The sequence below is a fragment of the Zingiber officinale genome, chromosome 9A (genome assembly GCF_018446385.1).
Source record: "Zingiber officinale cultivar Zhangliang chromosome 9A, Zo_v1.1, whole genome shotgun sequence".
In the NCBI taxonomy this organism is placed as follows: domain Eukaryota; kingdom Viridiplantae; phylum Streptophyta; class Magnoliopsida; order Zingiberales; family Zingiberaceae; genus Zingiber; species Zingiber officinale.
The window spans coordinates 131,275,842-131,294,716 of NC_056002.1; the positions used below are offsets into that span (position 1 = coordinate 131,275,842).

The 18,875-nt window shown below is 38.6% G+C and overlaps 1 protein-coding gene and 1 pseudogene across 3 annotated transcripts; both read left to right on the top strand.

The window, feature by feature from the left end:
• Window positions 1–3,748: 3,748 nt before the first annotated feature.
• LOC122020916 (protein SCAI homolog) lies at window positions 3,749–9,583 on the top strand. Of its 3 annotated transcripts, none has more exons than XR_006122368.1 (9): window positions 3,749–4,420; window positions 5,708–5,914; window positions 6,093–6,335; window positions 7,202–7,268; window positions 7,339–7,527; window positions 7,662–7,753; window positions 8,462–8,635; window positions 8,721–8,846; window positions 9,098–9,238. XR_006122368.1 is itself a non-coding variant. In XM_042578959.1 (9 exons), the coding sequence occupies exons 1-9, from the start codon at window positions 3,890–3,892 to the stop codon at window positions 9,291–9,293; spliced, it is 1,776 nt and encodes a 591-aa protein (XP_042434893.1). In that variant the 5' UTR covers window positions 3,751–3,889; the 3' UTR covers window positions 9,294–9,583. The 3 variants fall into 3 exon arrangements, 2 of the variants coding, with proteins under 2 accessions (XP_042434893.1, XP_042434892.1); XM_042578959.1 differs by having other exon boundaries at window positions 3,751–4,360; window positions 8,710–8,846; window positions 9,098–9,583; XM_042578958.1 differs by having other exon boundaries at window positions 3,752–4,420; window positions 8,710–8,846; window positions 9,098–9,580.
• A 7,411-nt stretch (window positions 9,584–16,994) lies between these two features.
• Window positions 16,995–17,994, top strand: LOC122021749 (annotated as a pseudogene).
• Window positions 17,995–18,875: the final 881 nt, after the last annotated feature.

An 18,875-nucleotide genomic window follows, 5' to 3' on the forward strand; every position in this document is an offset into this window, starting at 1 on the left:
TTGGGTTTCGAATGAGTCGGGAGACAAAGTTGATCGTCGTTCATCTAATATGTTGTTGTCAGCAGTGAATGTCTGCTCCACAGCAATAGTTAACACTGGACAAGCTAAAATTTGTTTGGCGATCACGGAGAGAATAGGAAAGCTTTGAGCCTTCTGTGACCACCACTTTAAGATATCAAAATTTTCGTTATCTGCTTCATTAAAATCAAAAGAAGTCGTAAAATAATTCTCAAGTTCCTGTGTGGAACTTGAGGATCCTCGTGGACGTTTTGTCTATTCTTTTAATAAAAGTTGTGCTTTTGTAAGTTTTAAATTACTACTAGTAGTTTGTTGTATTTCATAAATATTAATTTATGTTCCATATTTTGCATAATATTGATTATAAATATCATATAAATAAATTATAACATTATATATAATATTAACTGGATCAGGAGAAGAAGAATCTTTAATTGGAATTAAAGCGTCATAATATAAAGTTAACATTTCTTGTAAAACTTCTAATTTAAATCTAGGATCTAAAGCAAATGCAATTAAATTAATTTCAAGAATAAAATAAAAATATTTTTCCCATTTAGTTTTCATAACTAAGATGCAAGGAGATAAAGATTCATTATTAATATATTCATTACTATATTAGAAAAATTTTCTAAAACTAATTGAGTAGTGGGATAATAAACACCGAAAAGTTGTTCGATTGCGTCATTAAATACTTTTAAAATTTCACAAATACTACTACAAATATTTCATTGTTGTAAAAATAAATATATATTAATATTAGTATTTTGTGTAAAAAATGAACATAATAATTCTTTATGTTCAAATGAATCTTGTAATAATTGGTATGTTGAATTCCAACATGTTGGCACATCACGTGGAAATTTTTTAGGTCTCATTCCATTAGTTTTACAAAACCTACCCCATTATTTCATTATAGATGGATGAGACCATAAATAAGAAATTATAATTCTAATTGGTTTAATATACTTTTTAAAATTTTTAGTCCATCTTGAACACATAAATTTAAAACATGACATACACAATGAATATGAAAAAATAAACCGCCAATAATAGACTGACAAACAAATTTTAGATCATCTATACAAGCGGTATTGGAACTAGCATTATCTAATGATATTGAAAATATTTTATGAGTTAAGCCATATTCTTCTAAAATTAAATATAATAATTGTGCGATGTTATGAGCATTATGTGATTCATCAAAAACTCTATAAGCTAACAATCTTTTTTGGAGGTTCCAAGAGTTATCGATCTAATGTCAAGTCACACCCATATACGAATGTGTTTGCTAATGATCAATTCAAATATCGGAACATAAATAAACTTTATTATCTAATTTACTAAATTCATCAATTAAATTCTGTTTTCCTTGTTTTACTAATTTTTTAATTGTACGAGTAAGTGTAGTTCTAGGAACACGTTTAGTACATGAATTAAGAGATTCTTTACAAAAATCTTTAAATGTACATTTAGATCCAAAACTAAAAGAAAGATGTTCTACGGAAATAAATTTTGCTAATGATTCTCTTAATTTATTATCTGAATATAAAAATAAACTGAAATCGGTACTACTGCTAGTTGAAGAAAATCTTGATAATTGTGTTTGAGAACGGTCGAGTCCATATTCCGTCGGGTGCTTCGTTTCTACATGTCGTTTCAATGACCCATAGCCGCCACCGACTTGGAATTTGTAGGAAGCATTGCAGTGCTTACATTTTGCACGCATTTCTCCCGACGAAAGAGTGACATTCTCAAAATGTTTAGTGAAAATAGAAGACTTTAGAGGAGGAAGTTCCCGAACCTTAGAAGTAATTGCATCGATACTTGTGTTTCGGGTGTCAGATTCGGAAGATACTCGATCTCATCATCGGTGGATTAAATGTTGGGGGTCCTCCTCCCGCGGATTCATTATTTCTTTTCCCTTTTGAGCTCGAGATGATGCATCTTCGCGATCTCCTTCCATTTAATTGAATATTGGAAACGAAAGCGTGTAGAGAATACGAAATTGAGATTAAGAGTAGAGAAGATGTGTGTGAACATGATGAAATGAGCTCTCTATTTATAGAGTTTTGATAGTAACGGACACTAAATCATAGCCATTGATCAAAAAACGATCAAATGATCCTAACCGTTGAAAAAAATACACACCCCCCCAACGGTTAACCGGCGGTTCAAGTCGTTTTAAAAAAATAAAATGGTTAAACCGGCCGGTCGAACCAGAGGTTAACCGGCGGGCCGAACCGGAGGTTAACAGGCAATTCGCCGGTTTTGCACCAAAAGAACCAGAACAGGCCCGACAACTTGCAGGGCCGGTTCCGGTTCGACTTGGCGAACCGGGTCAACAGGTAATCGGACCCGGTTCGCCCGTTGACCTAGTTACGGGCTTGGGCCAGGTCCAGGCCAGACCCGACCTGGGGTCGGGTCTATGTCCAAGTGGCTGCAGGCGTTTGTAGCAGGCGTTAGCCTTGCACGTTGTAACATAAATCCTTCCTTTCTTCTACGACCACCATTCCAAGTTAGTTGCTATAAGTTGTAGCAGCTATATGGACAGTTAGCTACGAAGAAGCTGCTGCAACGTTTAGAAACAAAGCAAAGGCGTTGCATCAGTAAAAATAATTTCAAATAATTTTTTACCAAGTTGATATACATCAACTTAAATATTTTTAGGGGTAATATCTACTAGAAAATGTAGCTGCTACAAAAATGACTTACCATGTGGCTGCTACACATTGTAGCAGCTACATGGAAAGTTAGCTGCTACAAGGTGTAACCGTTAATTATCGAAGTAGCTGCTACAACGTGTAGCAGCTACCTTTCCAAGTGGCTACAACCTGCAGACGTTTGTAGCAGGCGTCGTCCTTGCACATTATAACATTAATCCTTCTAATATATGTTCGGATCGCGGTGGGGAATAACAAATTAAAATGAAATGAATTACCATTAGGTATGAAATGAAAGGAATTAAAGACGTCATCCTTATGATCGAGAATAGAGAGAGGTGGTAAGCATAACAACAACTGTCAGACGTGGCGTTGTTGGTGAAGGAAGAGACTAGAGAGAGAGAGAGAGAGCGATGAGATAGAGAGCGGTGAGCCAAGTAGCTTGCAGCGACGCCTTTACTTTACTTTCCCGGCAGGAGCGCGAGGTCCGACGGACGACGAAGAAGGAAGGCGCGAGAGAGAGAGCGACGAGAGAAATTTCGCTCGATGATGTTTTGAAAAGAAGGCCAAAAGGGAGAGAGAATAAATGAAATATTTTTTTACAAAGAAATCAAACTGACAACGTCACGTCTACGAGTCACTCACGAGTCGTGCACAAAGCATCGCTTAGTATATCAAATATATATATATATATATATATATACACATATATATATATATATATATATATATATATATATATATATATATATATAGATCAAAATTAATTTAATAATATTTATTAAATTATATTATATTTATTTTACTTAAAGTTATTATAATAATATTAAAATAAAAAAGTTTTTGAAATTTAAAAAATAAAAGAGAGCACTTTAAAATAATTTCTAATAAAAATGTTTTTTTTTTAATAAAAGAAGGGAGTAGGTAAGTGAATCAGGAGAAAAATAAAATAATATAAAGTATTGAAATTAATTAAAAATCATATTTATATTATGGGATTGTCCCCTGGGGCCTGGGCCCACCGTCCATTTATATTATGGATGGACTCCGGGGCATATGAAGGAGGAGTGGGCCACCACCTATTCGTTGCCTTTTTCGTGTCTTTTTTGACGACGCGCCGGCGCCGGTAAAAAGGTATCTTTTTTGATCCTCCTCCTTCTCTCCTATTTCGACCACCACTTCACCTCCTTCGCTCCGGCGCCGCTGCCATGGCTGACGACGACGGGATAGACGGGGCCTCCTCATCTGAAGCCCTTGCCGAGTTCCGGTCGCTGGTGGAGGCCGCCGACCGCAAGTTCGCCCGCGTCCGCGACCTGCCGCCTTCCGCCCGCGGCCCGCTCCACCTCCTCCACTTCCGCAAGTCCTTCAAGGCCTATACCCTCCTCTGGCACTTCCAGCAGCAGCGCCGCCGCGAGCTCGTCGCGGGCGGGCTGCAGCGCTGGGAGATCGGCGACGTCGCCTCCCGGATCGGGCAGCTCTACTACGGGCAGTACCAGAGGACCAGCGAGGTTCGCTTCCTCTTCGAGGCCTACGTGTTCTACGAGGCGATTGTGAGCAGGGGATATTTCGAGACGGCGAGGGCGCCAGCGACGGCGCCTGATCTTAGGTTGAGGTACAAGGAACTGAGGTTCCTGGTGCGGTTTCTCATCGTGGCACTGCTGTTGAACCGGAATGATGAGGTGAGGCAGCTCGCCGATCGGTTTAGGGCTCTGGTAGAAGAGTCAAAGGCTGCCTTCCCGGTACTTAAGTTGGGCTATTATGCTGTTTATTCTCCTTTCCATTGTATTCTTGTTTAAAATTTCATCCCAACTCCCAATTTTTAGTTGATCGAGACAACTCCTGCTTATACATTCTTTTTTTAGACCAACTGGAATAGCGTTCATGGACAATTACTAATGTTTTCCTATCAAAATAGTCATCTAATATGATGGTTCAATGTCCTTTAATTCTCAGTCTCTGAAATCGAGTCTTCATATTGCTTCGCAAAAAGCTTGATTTGAATTCACAAATGGGAAATTTTCACATTCACATAACTCGTGATTGTTGGTATCTGTTATCCTCAATTAGTTTTTCTTTTTAGAAATAAAATTAATTGGCCAATTTAGAATCATTTTGACCAAAAATTGTCTTTTTCTGCACGCCTGACTTCTTTGTTCATGAGTTTATTCATGATCATTCAGGGAGAATGCTGTGGAAACATAACTCACTAAGGGTCTTGTTAGGGTGATGCAAATAACACATTATTGGTGCCTTTTAAGTTTCATGTGAAAGATTGTTTGGGTGAGGTTCTTGATAAAAACTAGCACTTACTCACATAGTTGCCTATTTCAGCTGGCTATTATTTTGATTCCTTAATCCCTTTGCTTGTTAGTTTCTTTTCCTGCCAGTTGATGATCTTTGTTTGGTTCTTCTTGCTCTTTTAGGAATGTATTCATGGTCATGTTATGTAATTTCTAAAGTTGATCACCCCCCTAGTGTTCAAGAAGTGAGAAACAAGAATTGAAGAGGAAGAAGGCATAAATCAAGAACAGACAAGACTGAAGAAAGAAAGCACAGGTTTTACATTGTTCATCAAGGATTTGCTTATGTTCTTATTAGAGTTGTTGGAATAGCGAACCACATAGGATTACACACACTCATTTTATAACAGGAGTCTAGGGCAGAAAAACAGGTCAGGCTAAATAAATGGAACTGGATTGTTGCCCTCACTCCCCTAGTGTGTGTGTCGCTCCACATTTTTCCTTTCAATCCTTGATGAGTCATAGAAAGAAGAAATAGAAATGGTATAATTTATGTACAACTAATCTTACAAGGTTGAATTTGTCTTCTTGTACATTTTAATTTTACTGGTTTTATTTGGAACATTATATTGGTTGTGAATCAAATATATAAATTAGGTTAATCAGGTGCAAGGAACATGGTGGAGATCTTGCCCTATGACAATACGACAATTTTTTTCTTAATTCTATTTTACCAGATACTTCTGTATATTCTCTCTTTTTTGAATGAATTTTTTTTACTCCCAGGCAATGAACTTCAAAGAATGGAAGCAAGTGACACAAGAAATTTCCAGATTTTCTAAAGCTGATGCATCTTCTAAAACTGCAAGGCCTTTGAGATACAACGTTTTATTTGATGCTCACCCAACCTCTTTCCCATATGTGGCAAGGTTTCACTCTACTAGGGTGTTGAGGTTGCAAGATGCTATATTGACTTGCTACCACCGGAATGAGGTCGGTAGATTTTTTATGCTTTCTTTGAATGATCATGGATTTTCTCTGTGAGAACTCACCTCCTTGTGTATTTGATTCTTGGATTGAATTGTTAGCATTATCATGACACTTGCAATGTGGTTATCAAGCTGTCCCAAAGTCTCTTAACTTATACATGTAATTTGATTTATCCTTGCAGGTTAAGGTCGCAGAACTTACTCTGGACACTTTCAGGATTCTGCAATGCTTGGAATGGGAACCCAGTGGATCCTCCTACCAGCCTCCTATAAAGGAACCGTGTCAAAATGGTGCTTCCAGTGACCAGAGTGGAGCCTCAGGACTGATTGATATAAACCTAGCTGCTGATATGATGGATCCAGATCTACCTCCAAATCCCCGTAAAGCAGTTATTTATCGTCCTTCTGTCTCACATTTGATAGCGGTGAGTGTTTGATGGTATAGTGGCTTTGTGGGCTATTTATACTCTCTTCACGCTTTATTGCATTAATTGTTTATCCAATAGCTATTGGTCCAGCATTGGAGTTCTTTTATTTTTGGTGTTCAGAGTTTTATAACCGTTACCATCTTCTCTTCGTGTATTACTATTTGTACAGATAATAAACAATTGAGTTGTTCTATGTTCAAAAAGAGAGGACATATACGTTACATATTTTTCCTATTGCATGTTTGTAGGAACTAGGAAGAATAGCCAGAGTTATTGCTGTTTCATTCATCATTGTTGTCAACATGTGTTTCTTCCAACAGTTTAGTTTTGGCTGCATTGATATTGTCATCCATTGAACTCTATGCGACGATATATTGTTAGTAACATTTGGATTGTCACTTACAGATGATAACCTAGCCTCATAGTAAATATGGTTCAGGTCCATGCTAATAGGGTTCAGCTTATTGCGCAGTCGTCAAGGCCTAAGGCAACCCCTTAATACTGGTTAATTTAAATTCTTTTTCCTACATTTTAATTTTGTAATTATGCATAATATTATAGTAATATCATAAGAAATCTTGAATATAAAGAAACATTCGATAATGGGGTTTCAACACAATTGATTAATATTTAATGCCAAATCTGTGCTTATGGTTGAGAATTCTTGTGGTATGAAGAGATTACAGGAACTGGTTGATTGGAAATTTACTAGAGTGTTTTCAGTTCAATAGTGATCTTTGCAGCTTTTCAGAGTAATCCTTTCTGTATATATGGCAAATTTACAAGTGTGCCATATATGTAACTACGTATGATTTCTCGCATTAGTCTGCCATTTTTTAGTCCATGAACCTTCTTATGTGCAGGTAATAGCTACAATATCTGAGGATCTGAATCCAGACAGCATTTTGCTAATCTATCTTTCTGCTTCAGGTTTCTCTCTTGCGCTGCTGGTATTATGTTAATTAAACTTTTCATGTGATCACAAACAAACTATCTGCAGGAAAGCCAGATTTCAATGTTCCTATTCAAAAAGATATCTATGGAAAGTCAAGATCCTCAAAAGGCAACTATGCTCCACATTCTTCATGGGAAAGGGACAGCTCATTGTCTCAACCTGCTTCTGCCAATAAGACAAACTCAACCGACAATTTAAGGCACTATATATGTTTAGGTTCTCAGGGAGCAGGAAGTATGTTTCATCAAATCTCGCATTCGATTAATTCGGGGTTGCTATTTATTGGAATGACGGAACTGTATCTTCCTTTAATGGAGGGCAAGACATAAGCTTGTAGGATAATCTAATTATTCCTCCTTATATACCAGGTTCAAACAACCTTTATCCTGAAGATTTGGTGCCATTTACACGAAAGCCACTTTTCCTAATTATTGACAGTGACAATAGCCAAGCATTTAAGGTAGACTCTTATGTGTTTTGACACATATTTTCGTATTCATATTTGATAATTTTGGCAATCATCTATTAGTGACTAGTAGTGGAAATAATTTAATTATCAACAAACAATCTGTTAAAATAAATCAGGTGTATTATATGACAAGATATGGACACAAAACTGACATTGAACTGGCACAATTATTCAAATTTGAGCAATTCAAGATAAACAAGGAGCCATGATATCTGACTATCTAGGGTAAGCTTAGTGGACATTTAGCTTACTGGATTGTGATAATTGAACTGAGAGCATTCGTAAGCATCTATCATTTCTCATGAAGTTTTCTCAAGTTTCCCCATGCGTATGGTGACAGTATTAGCTATGATCAACTCAAGATTCAAAATTATAAACAGGCACTTTTTTGTGCTTCTTCTTATGTGATACATCCTCTACTGATCTTCAAATTTGCTTAATTATGATGATGAGCCTTGGTTACGTAGCAACTTCTTTGCTAAAGGGCTGTCAATAATCATGAAATTCCCTCCTTTTCAAGTCTAAGACTATTTGTACTTACCCTTCCAGATCTAAGATTTGTGGAAGTCTTGCATTTGCCTCCCAACTGCTGATTCAATCACTCTAATAATTTGGAAGATGATTGCTAATAGGTTTTGTTTCATGTATGTGATTCCTGATCCAATCTCTTGCTCAATGCTTGTTGGCGAATCTGTGTAGATTGTTCATGGCGCAGAACGAGGAGAAGCATCCATCTTGCTTCTTTCACATGACAAACCAATGTCAGTATCTGATACTAATCCAATCTCGAGTGGAAGCCAGTTTACCCATTTCCTAACTGCTCCATTACAGGCATTTTGCCACTTAGTTGGCCTTTCTCCAGATATTGAAGCTGTAAGTTACCTTGACGTTCATTCTTCATATCCACCACAAATCCTTTCTCTTGATAGATTTATATTCACTTTCAGGATTTATACAGCGGTGCCGAGAACCTGCTTTCCTCTGCTCTAGCTGAATGGGAAGTGTCACTCTGTACATCTAATTCCCTCGATCAGGTTTGGGCCCAAGTATTAACTGATCCATTTCTACGACGACTGATTATCAGGTATCTGCAATTTCTATTTTTCTGCCAATTTCCAACAACATCTCTTAATTACTATATTTAAACTCCTTTCTTTGCAATGAAAAAGAAACAATGAGCTCTTTCAGTCTGGGAGACTCATTGTCTAAATGTGATGCTCAATATATAACGACTACAAGGGAATCTAAGATCATAAATTTCACCATATTTTTGCTGCTACAAACATGAGTATTAGCAAACTCCCTTTATATAATTTCTTGTCATTTTATCAACAGGTTCGTCTTTTGCCGCGCGGCTCTTTCTCTCTTTCATTCTTCAAGGGACAATGTCGTGCATCTACCCGAATGCCTTCCTAATCTTCCTGAGTCGGTCTCTCCTGAGTCTGCCATAGCTCAGATTCATATCCATCACCTCGCAGAAAGATTAGGCGTCTTAAACTATTTTCACTTCATTGATTCCATCAACAGATAACTAGAAGAACACTGTATAATCATCTGTAGATAGAACCATAGTGAATAGCACCAAATCATTTGTTGATTGTTTCGTGTCTATACCCGGCTTTACCGACTCTCTCGCAGAACTCTTGCAGAGCGAATCATCCACATGATTCTGTATAAGATTGCAAGCTATTTAGATAAGTTTAAGGCAAGTTACGAACATTCTTGGCAGTGAATAAACTGTGGACTCATTTGTTGTATCAGAATAGTGGACAAGTTTGAAACTTTCTCAAACATAGAGCTTATTCCACTTGGTTTCATTGTTTGTGCCTGTTCTAATGAGTTAACGCTGAGAATTTCCTTTGGAAGGCTTGTTTTTCCTTTTGTCGCCAGAGACACATGTTGAACTTCCCTTCCTTGGATGTCGATATCTATAGAAAGAAAGAAAGTAGAGGCTTAGATTATTTTAGGCAACAAATAATAATCATACAAATCTCGGATTATTTCACGAAAAGGAGAATAATCACATAAATCTCGGATTATTTTAAGAAAAGGATAACATGACAGTGTTGTTATTTGTTGGCTGAAGAATAAGAACCCTAAGGAATGATGACTTTATTCATAGTTGTTAACATATATAAAAGATTCAAGTAGATTGGGCTAAAGTTACCTTTTATTCATGTGCCTATGAATTTAGGGCATTGTTCAGGAAAAAAGGTTGACACCTTCTATTTTCTTCTTTTGAGAAAGTGGAGTATTTGAACCATTAATTGTGCATCAGTTTCTAAGCACTTGCTCAAAGAGAAGGTCAATCACACCATTTTAGTCTTCACCTTGAAGAAAACTTAAAAGTGGTGAATAAAAATTAAGGGAAATGATATTTTTCAATTGCAATATTTAGAATTTATATGCATAAATATAAATATATGTACATCAGCATTCTAGACAAGTAATTAGTAAATTATAATGACTTTTTTTTTTATTATTGTAAATGGAAATCTAGGTTAGGAATTAATTTTCAATTGATTTTTAAAAATAAATGTGATGTTAAAGGTGACAATCGAACAAGACTACTTGGACAAGAGAAATTAAGGACAATGATATTTTTAGGCAACGGTGACAAAGAGGACTGCAGATTTAGCACGGCGTTGGAGGCACAGATAGAGGGGAGATAGAGTTTGATGCGGCCGTGGGAGAGGGCGATGGGGGTAGGGTGACAGAGGATGGAGAGTGGGGCCGAGAGGGAAGGAAGTGAATCAAAGTGGAGGGTGACTGAGCGGGCAGCAAGAGAGGAGGTGATGGGGGTGGGTGATCGTGAGGATAGATCCGACTACGGTTCGAAATCATCGGTTAAACGATTATTGGAAGGTCGACCCTTAACTTTAATCATTCAAGACGATTAAGATTCACGATTCGCATCGTCTCAAGATTATTATTATTATTTTTTAAAAATATTTAAAAATTATAAAAATATTTAAAATATATATAAAAAAGGAATGCACTTATTTAAATTGTTTAAGTATCCTTTAGAGTATAGAGAAATCAAAGCTTACATAATTAAATTTTTTTTTATTATTTTTTATCTTTTATCTTTTTTACCTTAGGAAATGACGTTATTATTCACTTCCATTTTTGGTTTTTGTAGTGTTTGTTCCTTTGATATCAATATCTTTTACTTCGTCATCTGAAAATTACATTTCTTGTATTCTTTTTTTAGCTCTTATCCAATCATCAAGTTATGTTTGTGCTTCCAAAGAATCAAAAGACAAAGTAGATAGTTATTCATTCAATATATTACATCCAAAACTAAACGTCTATTCTACGATAACAGTTGACACAAGACAAACTAAAATTTCTTTTACAATGATGAGAAGATGAGAAAACTTTAAGTCTTCTATTATCACTATGTAGAATTTTGAAATTTGACTTGCTATCTATTTCACTAAAATAAAAAAAAAGTCAAAATAAATTTTAAGTTTTTTCTGTAACACGAGTATTTTCATAAACATTTCGCCAGTTCATTTAATAAAAATTATGTTTTTGTGAGTTTTAAATTACTAATAGTACTAATATTTTGTGTTTCAGATATATTAGTTTATAATCCATATTTTATACTATAATCTTTATAGATTTCATATAAATGGTTTTAGTTTTTTTGTATAATATTAATAGGATTAAGAGAAGAAGAATCATGGAATTAAAACATCATAATACAAAACTAATCTTTCCTATAAAACCACTAATTTAAGTTTAAGATCTAAACAAATATAACTAAATTTGTGCTTTGATGGCTGATATGCAAAGAGATAAAAATTCATTGATACTTTGTTCATTTATGTAACGACCGCCTCTATGAGACCCTAACTTCGGGCACGGACATTACTCTTTTCATACCTTCCAAAGACATTGTAATTTGCACATCGTTCGATTCAGAAATCTAATCTGAATTTGTTTGACTGTTAAACCATGGTTTGGAGCAAAACAAAGCTGAGAGGTACTCTATAGTTGCGAAGGGGTCTAAACCGTGTGAACCTAACCAGCCCTGTGGCCCTACTCGTGAAGGGGCATGCTATGGTCGTATGGTGATGACCGACCGTGTGACCTTTCCAGACCCAAGTTTGGGCACGGCCGTGTGTACCACACAACCGTGTAAGGCCTCCCTTGCTGGAGCAGGGCACGGCTGTGTGGCTTCCACACGACCGTGTCACCTGAGCAGTGAGGAAGAGGGGCACGCCCGTGTGGCTCACACGACCGTGTCACCTCGGCTGTGACAAAGGGGTGCACGACCGTGTGAAGCTACACGGCTGTGTCATCTTACCCGAGAAGAAGAGGTGCACGACCGTGTGCTTCACACAGCCGTGTCACCTTGACCGAGACCAAAAGTGATGCGCGACCGTGTGAAGCCACACGACCGTGTCACTACGGCCGACAGGAAGAGGTGCACGGCCGTGTGAAACTACATGGCCATGTCACCCTGGCCGAGAAGGAGCTGGTGATGGCCGTGTGAATCCACACGACCATGTCACCCAGGCCGAGAGGGGGCAGATGATGACCGTGTGAATCCACACGGCCGTGTCACGGGCCGTGCAGGGGTCACGCCTAGCACTACAAAGGAGGTTGTTTCCCCCCTTTGTACTCCTTGGTTTACCGTACTCTCCCATCTCTTTAGGAAGAGTCTTTGACATGCTAATTACCAACAAACTGTCAATTTCTCCATACACAACTCTTAATAGCATTTTTATACTAAGCGAAGTAAGACAATAGGTCCATCAGTACTAAAATTTAACATGTTCATGCACTAGCAAGTTCCAAGATCACTTCCCACTGTTCCGTCACACACACCAGCAAACATTGCTCCTGCTGCCCCTCCTTACTCGAGCTTTCCTTTACCTTTATCTGCAGTATAGGAAAAGTAATCTATAAGCAAACGCTTAGTAGGTACCATCTACTCACAAAACAATGCATTAAAAAAGGAAAACATGCTTTGAAAAACTGCTTGAAGGAACATAAAACATGCACTCAATAATTACTCATGCTAAAACCCGTAATTTGGAAATATGTACATGGTATGTATTTTCAAATAGACTCATTATGCAATCATCAACAATTTTAAATAGGATTATCATGAGACGTCAATATAAAATCATGCTTGCATTGAAAACAAGTAATGAAAACCATAATCCCGACCCTCTTAAGGTACTACTAGGTGATCTAGGGGCCTAGGGGCGATCTAGGAGCCCACCCATGGACCTTGTGTCCGGTACATGCATCTTAAAGTAAAATACTTTCTTTTAATACTTCTTTCTTATACTTGCACTAACTTGACATTTCAACAAACACCTTGTGTGCACTTAATCCCTCACACTTATAGGGAAGCACCTTGGAGCACTTGATTATGCTTCTTAGTCCCAAAACTTAATGGGAAGGTAATCAAATACTCCAAACGTGCTCTTAGTCCCAAAACTTTAGAGGGCATTTTACAATCATACATCTATGCCCTTTAACATACATAAAACATATCATGGCATGATTCTTCTTTTAACTTGCATAGATACATACTACAACATGTATCGACGAAGCAACTTATATCGCAGGTGAGAAGTACTTACATCCTTTCGCTAAATCTTACTCTTCTAGGGTGTAGGGAAGATAAATCCCCTCTTGAACACTTTAATCCCCAAGACACCTTCCCCGTGTGTACTACTTCCTTGAGAGAAACCCTCTCCTTAGATCCTAATCTTGAAAAACTTCAAGATTTGGAGCCCTAGCTTTCTTGGCCGAAATATCAAAGAGAAGAAGAAGGAGAAGGGAAAAATTCGGCTAGGGAAAGAAGAGGAGATGAAAGGCTAGATTTTCATCTTTTTCTTTCCCTTTTATACTAGGTGGAAGTTGAAGCATCTTTTCACATAAAATATACTTATAATCAATTGTTTCCTATTTTCAATGTGATGCTTTACCACCACCCTAGTGGCAACTTTAACCAATCATAACTAGAGCCGTCAATTTGGGTTGGGCCCGTCGGGTTGGCCCGCTCTACCAAACAATTTAAGTGGGTTGGGTTGGAATTTTAATCAACCCAAGTCCGCCGTGGGCCGACCCGCCTAGGCCCGCAACCCGTGCGGGTCGGCCCGCTCGGGCTTGGGTTGGCCCGCGGGTTGAAAAACACATGTAAGCTAAGTTTTAGGGTAATTTATTATCTTTCTTTGTTATAATTTTGAAATAAAAATAGTACTTTTCATCCAACATAAATATTCGTTTGTGTTCATTTATATTTAAAATACATGTTTATGTATACATTTAATTGTAGAAAACTTTTTCGAAGTAAAATGTTGAAGATATGAAATATTTTTAAATTTTTTTAAAAAAATTTGATGGGCCCGCGGGTTGGCCCGCCAAACCCGCAACCCGCCTTACAATGGGTTGGGTTGGAAATTTCCCAACCCGCCAAGTTGGCGGGTTGGCCCGCTCCGCCCCGCCAAATGGTTAACCCGCCACTGGTCGACCCGCCCTGCCACGGGTTGACTCGTTTGACAGCTCTAATCATAACTAAGGGGTCTTGGGTTCAATCCTAACCCAAGGCCATTTATTAATCTATTTTTATTTCTTTTATCGCTTCTTCTACTTCTTTTTGCTGTATTTAAATAGAGAAAATTTATGGGTGTTACAATTCCCCATACCTTATAAAAAGTTTGTCCTCGAACTTAGAACAATTGTGGTTACTTCTGTCTCATATCATTCTCGTGTTCCCACGTTGCTTCTTCATACTGTTGATTTTGCCACAACACTTTTACTAACGGTATCTCTTTGTTTCTCAATTTCTTAACTTTTCTATCTATTATTTGAATAGGTCGACTTTCATAACTGAGATCCTCTTGAACTTGTACCATCTGTGGTTCAATCGCTTGGTTTGCATTGGAAACATGCTTCTTCAGCATTGAGACATGAAATACATTATGAACAGCTGACATTTCCTGAGGTAGTTCCAACTCATAAGCTACCTTGCCAACTTTTTTGGTGATCAAGTATGACCCCACATATCGTGGACTCAACTTTCCTTTCTTCCCAAACCGCATCACTCCTTTCATAGGAGCTACTTTGAGGAATACTGAATCCTCGACCTCAAATTCTAGCGGTCTTCGTCGCACATTTGCATAGCTCTTCTGCCGGTACTGAGCAGTTTCTATTCTCTGGCGAATGTTCTGAATGACCCTGGTGGTGTCTTCGATAAGGTCTATCTGGAGTCCCATTTCTTTCTTTTCACCACCTTCATACCAACAGATAGGAGATCTACATCTCCTCCCATATAGAGCCTCGTAGGGTGTCATTCCGATTGTATGCGAATTCTACTAAGCATAGGTATCGACACCAGCTGCCTTTGAAATCTAAGGCACAAGCCCGTAGCATATCCTCCAAAACTTGGTTCACCTGCTCTGTTTGCCGGTCAGTTTGAGGATGAAATGTAGTGCTGAATCGTAACTTAGTGCCAAGAGCTCTCTGATCACACTCCCAGAAGTGTGAAGTAAAACGACCATCTCTATCAGAAATTATGGTTTTGGGAACTCCATGCAATCTGATGACCTCTTTCACATACAATTGTGCTAACTGCTCAATAGAGTAGGATGTTTTGATTGTTAGGAAATGAGCAGACTTGGTCAATCTGTCTACTATTACCTAGATAGCATCATAACCGTTCGTAGTTCTAGGTAATTCTACTATAAAATCCATAGATATATCCTCCTACTTCCACTCTGGGATCTGGATAGGCTGCAGAACTTCGCCCGGTCTCTGATGTTCTGCTTTAACCCATTGACACATCAGACAGGTACTGATGTATCTAGCAACATCTCTCTTCATTCCAGACCACCAAAAACGTTCCTTTAAATCTTGGTACATCTTGGTGGAACCAGGATGAATTGCATAGGGTGTTTTATGGGTTTCATTTAGAATTTTCTTTCGCAGTTCTTATTGATTAGGGACACAAAGACGATTACCATAATATAGCATCCCACGGTCTGTTATTCGAAACTCTCCATTTTCTCCTTCTTGTATTCCCTGCTTGATCTTCTGAATATTAGGATCTTCATCCTACCCTTTCTGTATATTGTCAAGCAAGGTTGACACTAGTGTCAAAGTGGAGAGTTGCCCAGTAATAATTTCTAGCCCAAAATTTACTACTTCCTTCCGTAGGGGTTGGGACATGGCAGATAAGGACAATAGAGTTGCGTAAGATTTTCTACTTAGTGCATCTGCCACCTTGTTCGCCTTCCCTGGATGGTAGAGGATTTCACAATCATAGTCTTTGACTAACTCAAGCCATCTCCGTTGTCTCATGTTTAGATCTTTCTGAGTGAAGAAATACTTCAGACTCTGGTGATCTGTGTAAATCATTACAAGAAAAACCCTCATAGACATCGGTGGAACAACAACGGTTTTAAGCAAAAATCGATGTCTTTGAGTATTTTACACCGGGTTTTTCCAAAAACCGGTGTCTATAAGCGCATATTTTCGCTCATAGACATCGATTTTTAAGCCGATGTCTATGAGCATCTTTTTTTTGTTAATAGACACTGATTTTAACAGCGGTTTTTAAAACCCGGTGTCTATGATAAAATAAAATAATATAATTTTCCCACCAATACTTAGTCGAAATTTGCAACACTTCACTTTTCCCTCTAAACCTAAACCTATATCGCGCCATCCACCGTATACCGTCACCTCATCTCCCTCTTCCCCTTCCTAGATCGACGCCCCTTCCTCTCCCGATCAGGATCAACACAGGACGTCCTTGCTTCTCCGTCCAACCACATCGCATCTCCTCCAACTCCTCCCTTTGGGTGAGAAGAGGCTGCCTGTGTGGCTTGGAGTCATCGTCGGGTCGCTAGAAGTCACCCTCCTCCACTCTTTCTCGATCCCATATCTGGTAACCTCGATTCCTCATCTCCTTCTTCTGATTTGATCCCTCCTTGTCGATCCTCGCGTGGCCAGGACTGATCGGAGCTCCTTGCTCGCTGATTTTGCTGCTCGCAGTAGGATTCGACGCTACCTCCAGGTGTGTTATCAACTAATCGGTCGACATGGTGAGGCTGAAGACATAGATGAGGAGGATAGAGAACTTGGCCAGCCGGCAGGTGACCTTTTCCAAGCACCGGAGAGGCCTTCTGAAGAAGGCCTTTGAGCTCTCTGTGCTAGATTAAAAAGGGGCATTGTGTCCTGGGAACCCTAAGATACTCTCGCTATGGGTTTAGGGCTGCTGCACTTCGATGGTCGCGTCATCGACGACGATGGGCGACCCCTGCTGGAATCCGACGACGGCGAGGAGTTGATGCATGTTGAGCCTGGCATCGCCGTCACCCTCGATTCCCGACCCACGGAGTCGCCTGGAACTCTCTACGTCACCTCAAGGTATCAGTGTCACGCTCACTCAGTTTCTTGCTTCTTGTCTTCTCTCAGATGTGAGTGGATCTTGCAGGAGGGTGATTTGGCTGAGCGACGCCGACAAAGGGAAAGGGTATGCGGTGGATTTCTTGTCGTTGTCCCTCCACACTGTGTGAAGGGGCCTAGAGACCTACCCCTTTCCTTGCATCTATACTCAGGTATTTGATCTATGACTGAGTTTGGGGCGGTTCTACCTGAACTTCTATTGAATCCAAAGGATCAAAATTACAAAACGTAACTTTTTTTTCTTTTTTGTTTATCTTGAACATTAGAAAGCTTTCTGTGTTTTTTTTGGAGAATTCATTGTGGTGCTCGATAATGCGCTATTTTCCCTCACTGATTGGTAAACTTGAACTTTTGTTGCCTCTGACTTGATTTTTCTAAGCATGAATTAAGGGGCTACCGGTGAGCTGTTTCTTGGATAGCTACATGTTGGTGCTTGAGGTTGCCTATTTGAGTTGGTGATTACTAGCTGAGAATGGTCCTTTATAGTAATAATGTCCTGAAGGATTTGAATTATTTGAGGGGCAAATTTGAGTTACACCATTGAGGATAGTCAGATTGGCTGATGGCTCCTGTGCTGTTTTTTGCTTTATTGCTTATGTACTGTTTGCTGGATTCTTCATCAGATCGAGATAGGTGACGAAGATGAAGAGTCTGATAGCTCAGATTCAGAAAGTAATGATGATTTGGAATTGTCAAAAGTCACTGAAATGAGACTTCTTCCTTCAGATGCTGGAAAGTGTATCCTTGCTATCATGCATGCCTCATATTGTTTTCATTTGTGGCAAGTTCATTGATTGATGCATTTTCATGTATAAAGTAGGCGTTGCTGAAGCTTTTGTGGTCAACTTTCTATTTAATGCTATTATGAGTGTGTTTGTCAAAGTAGGAAAGAATCTGATGCAGTTGGCATTGCTTCATCATGGATTTTAGTTATAAGGAAATACTAAGTTTTTAAATTTGCTAGTTCCCAAAAATCTTTATTCCAGGTTCCTTCTCACACACATCTTATCGCATTGCCCTCCAGCCTGCGCTAATCCATCTTCCCTTTATCTTTATCTACAGTATAAGGAAAAGGAAACTATAAGCTAGGGAGCTTAGTAAGAACCATCTACCTCACAAAACATGCATTCCATGAAATCATGTTTTTTTTAAAGATACTATTTGAATACATGCTGATGATCATACTGAAAATGCTAAAAACATGGCATATGGACATGTAAGTCATGACAATCAAATACTGAACATAAAACTAACTGTTGTATCATCAAGGAAACTAAATCGATACCTAAGCTAAGCTAAAACTTATGTTAGGTTAATGCTGAAGTTGAAGTGTATTTACCTAACTGAGTTGTGAAGCTTTGAAAACTACTTTCATAATAGATAAAAATAATAATCATGCTGCTGATGGGCCCGGCAACTGTACTTGCTATACGTGCATCCCTAACTAGACCCAAGGTAGCTAGTCCCAAATCCAGTAGGGTTTACTAGGTTATCTAAACCTAGGGACGACTATGGGAGTCCAACCCAAGGACAACTGAGAGTCCAGTACAGTGCCACTGATAAAAGTAAAATACTGTTCATAGACTGATTTATCTTATCTTGCTCTTACTAGGTTATCTGAACCTAGAGCTAGGTTGTCTGAACCTAGAGACGACTACGGGAGCCCACCCATTGG

Excerpts from the sequence above, each read along its gene's own strand:
- LOC122020916 (XM_042578958.1), top strand. The coding sequence starts at position 3,890 with ATGGCTGACGACGACGGGATAGACGGGGCCTCCTCATCTGAAGCCCTT. Across the intron at positions 4,421-5,707 it reads AGTCAAAGGCTGCCTTCCCG|GCAATGAACTTCAAAGAATG; the intron begins GTACTTAAGTTG and ends TTTTACTCCCAG. Across the intron at positions 8,847-9,097 it reads CTACGACGACTGATTATCAG|GTTCGTCTTTTGCCGCGCGG; the intron begins GTATCTGCAATT and ends TTTTATCAACAG.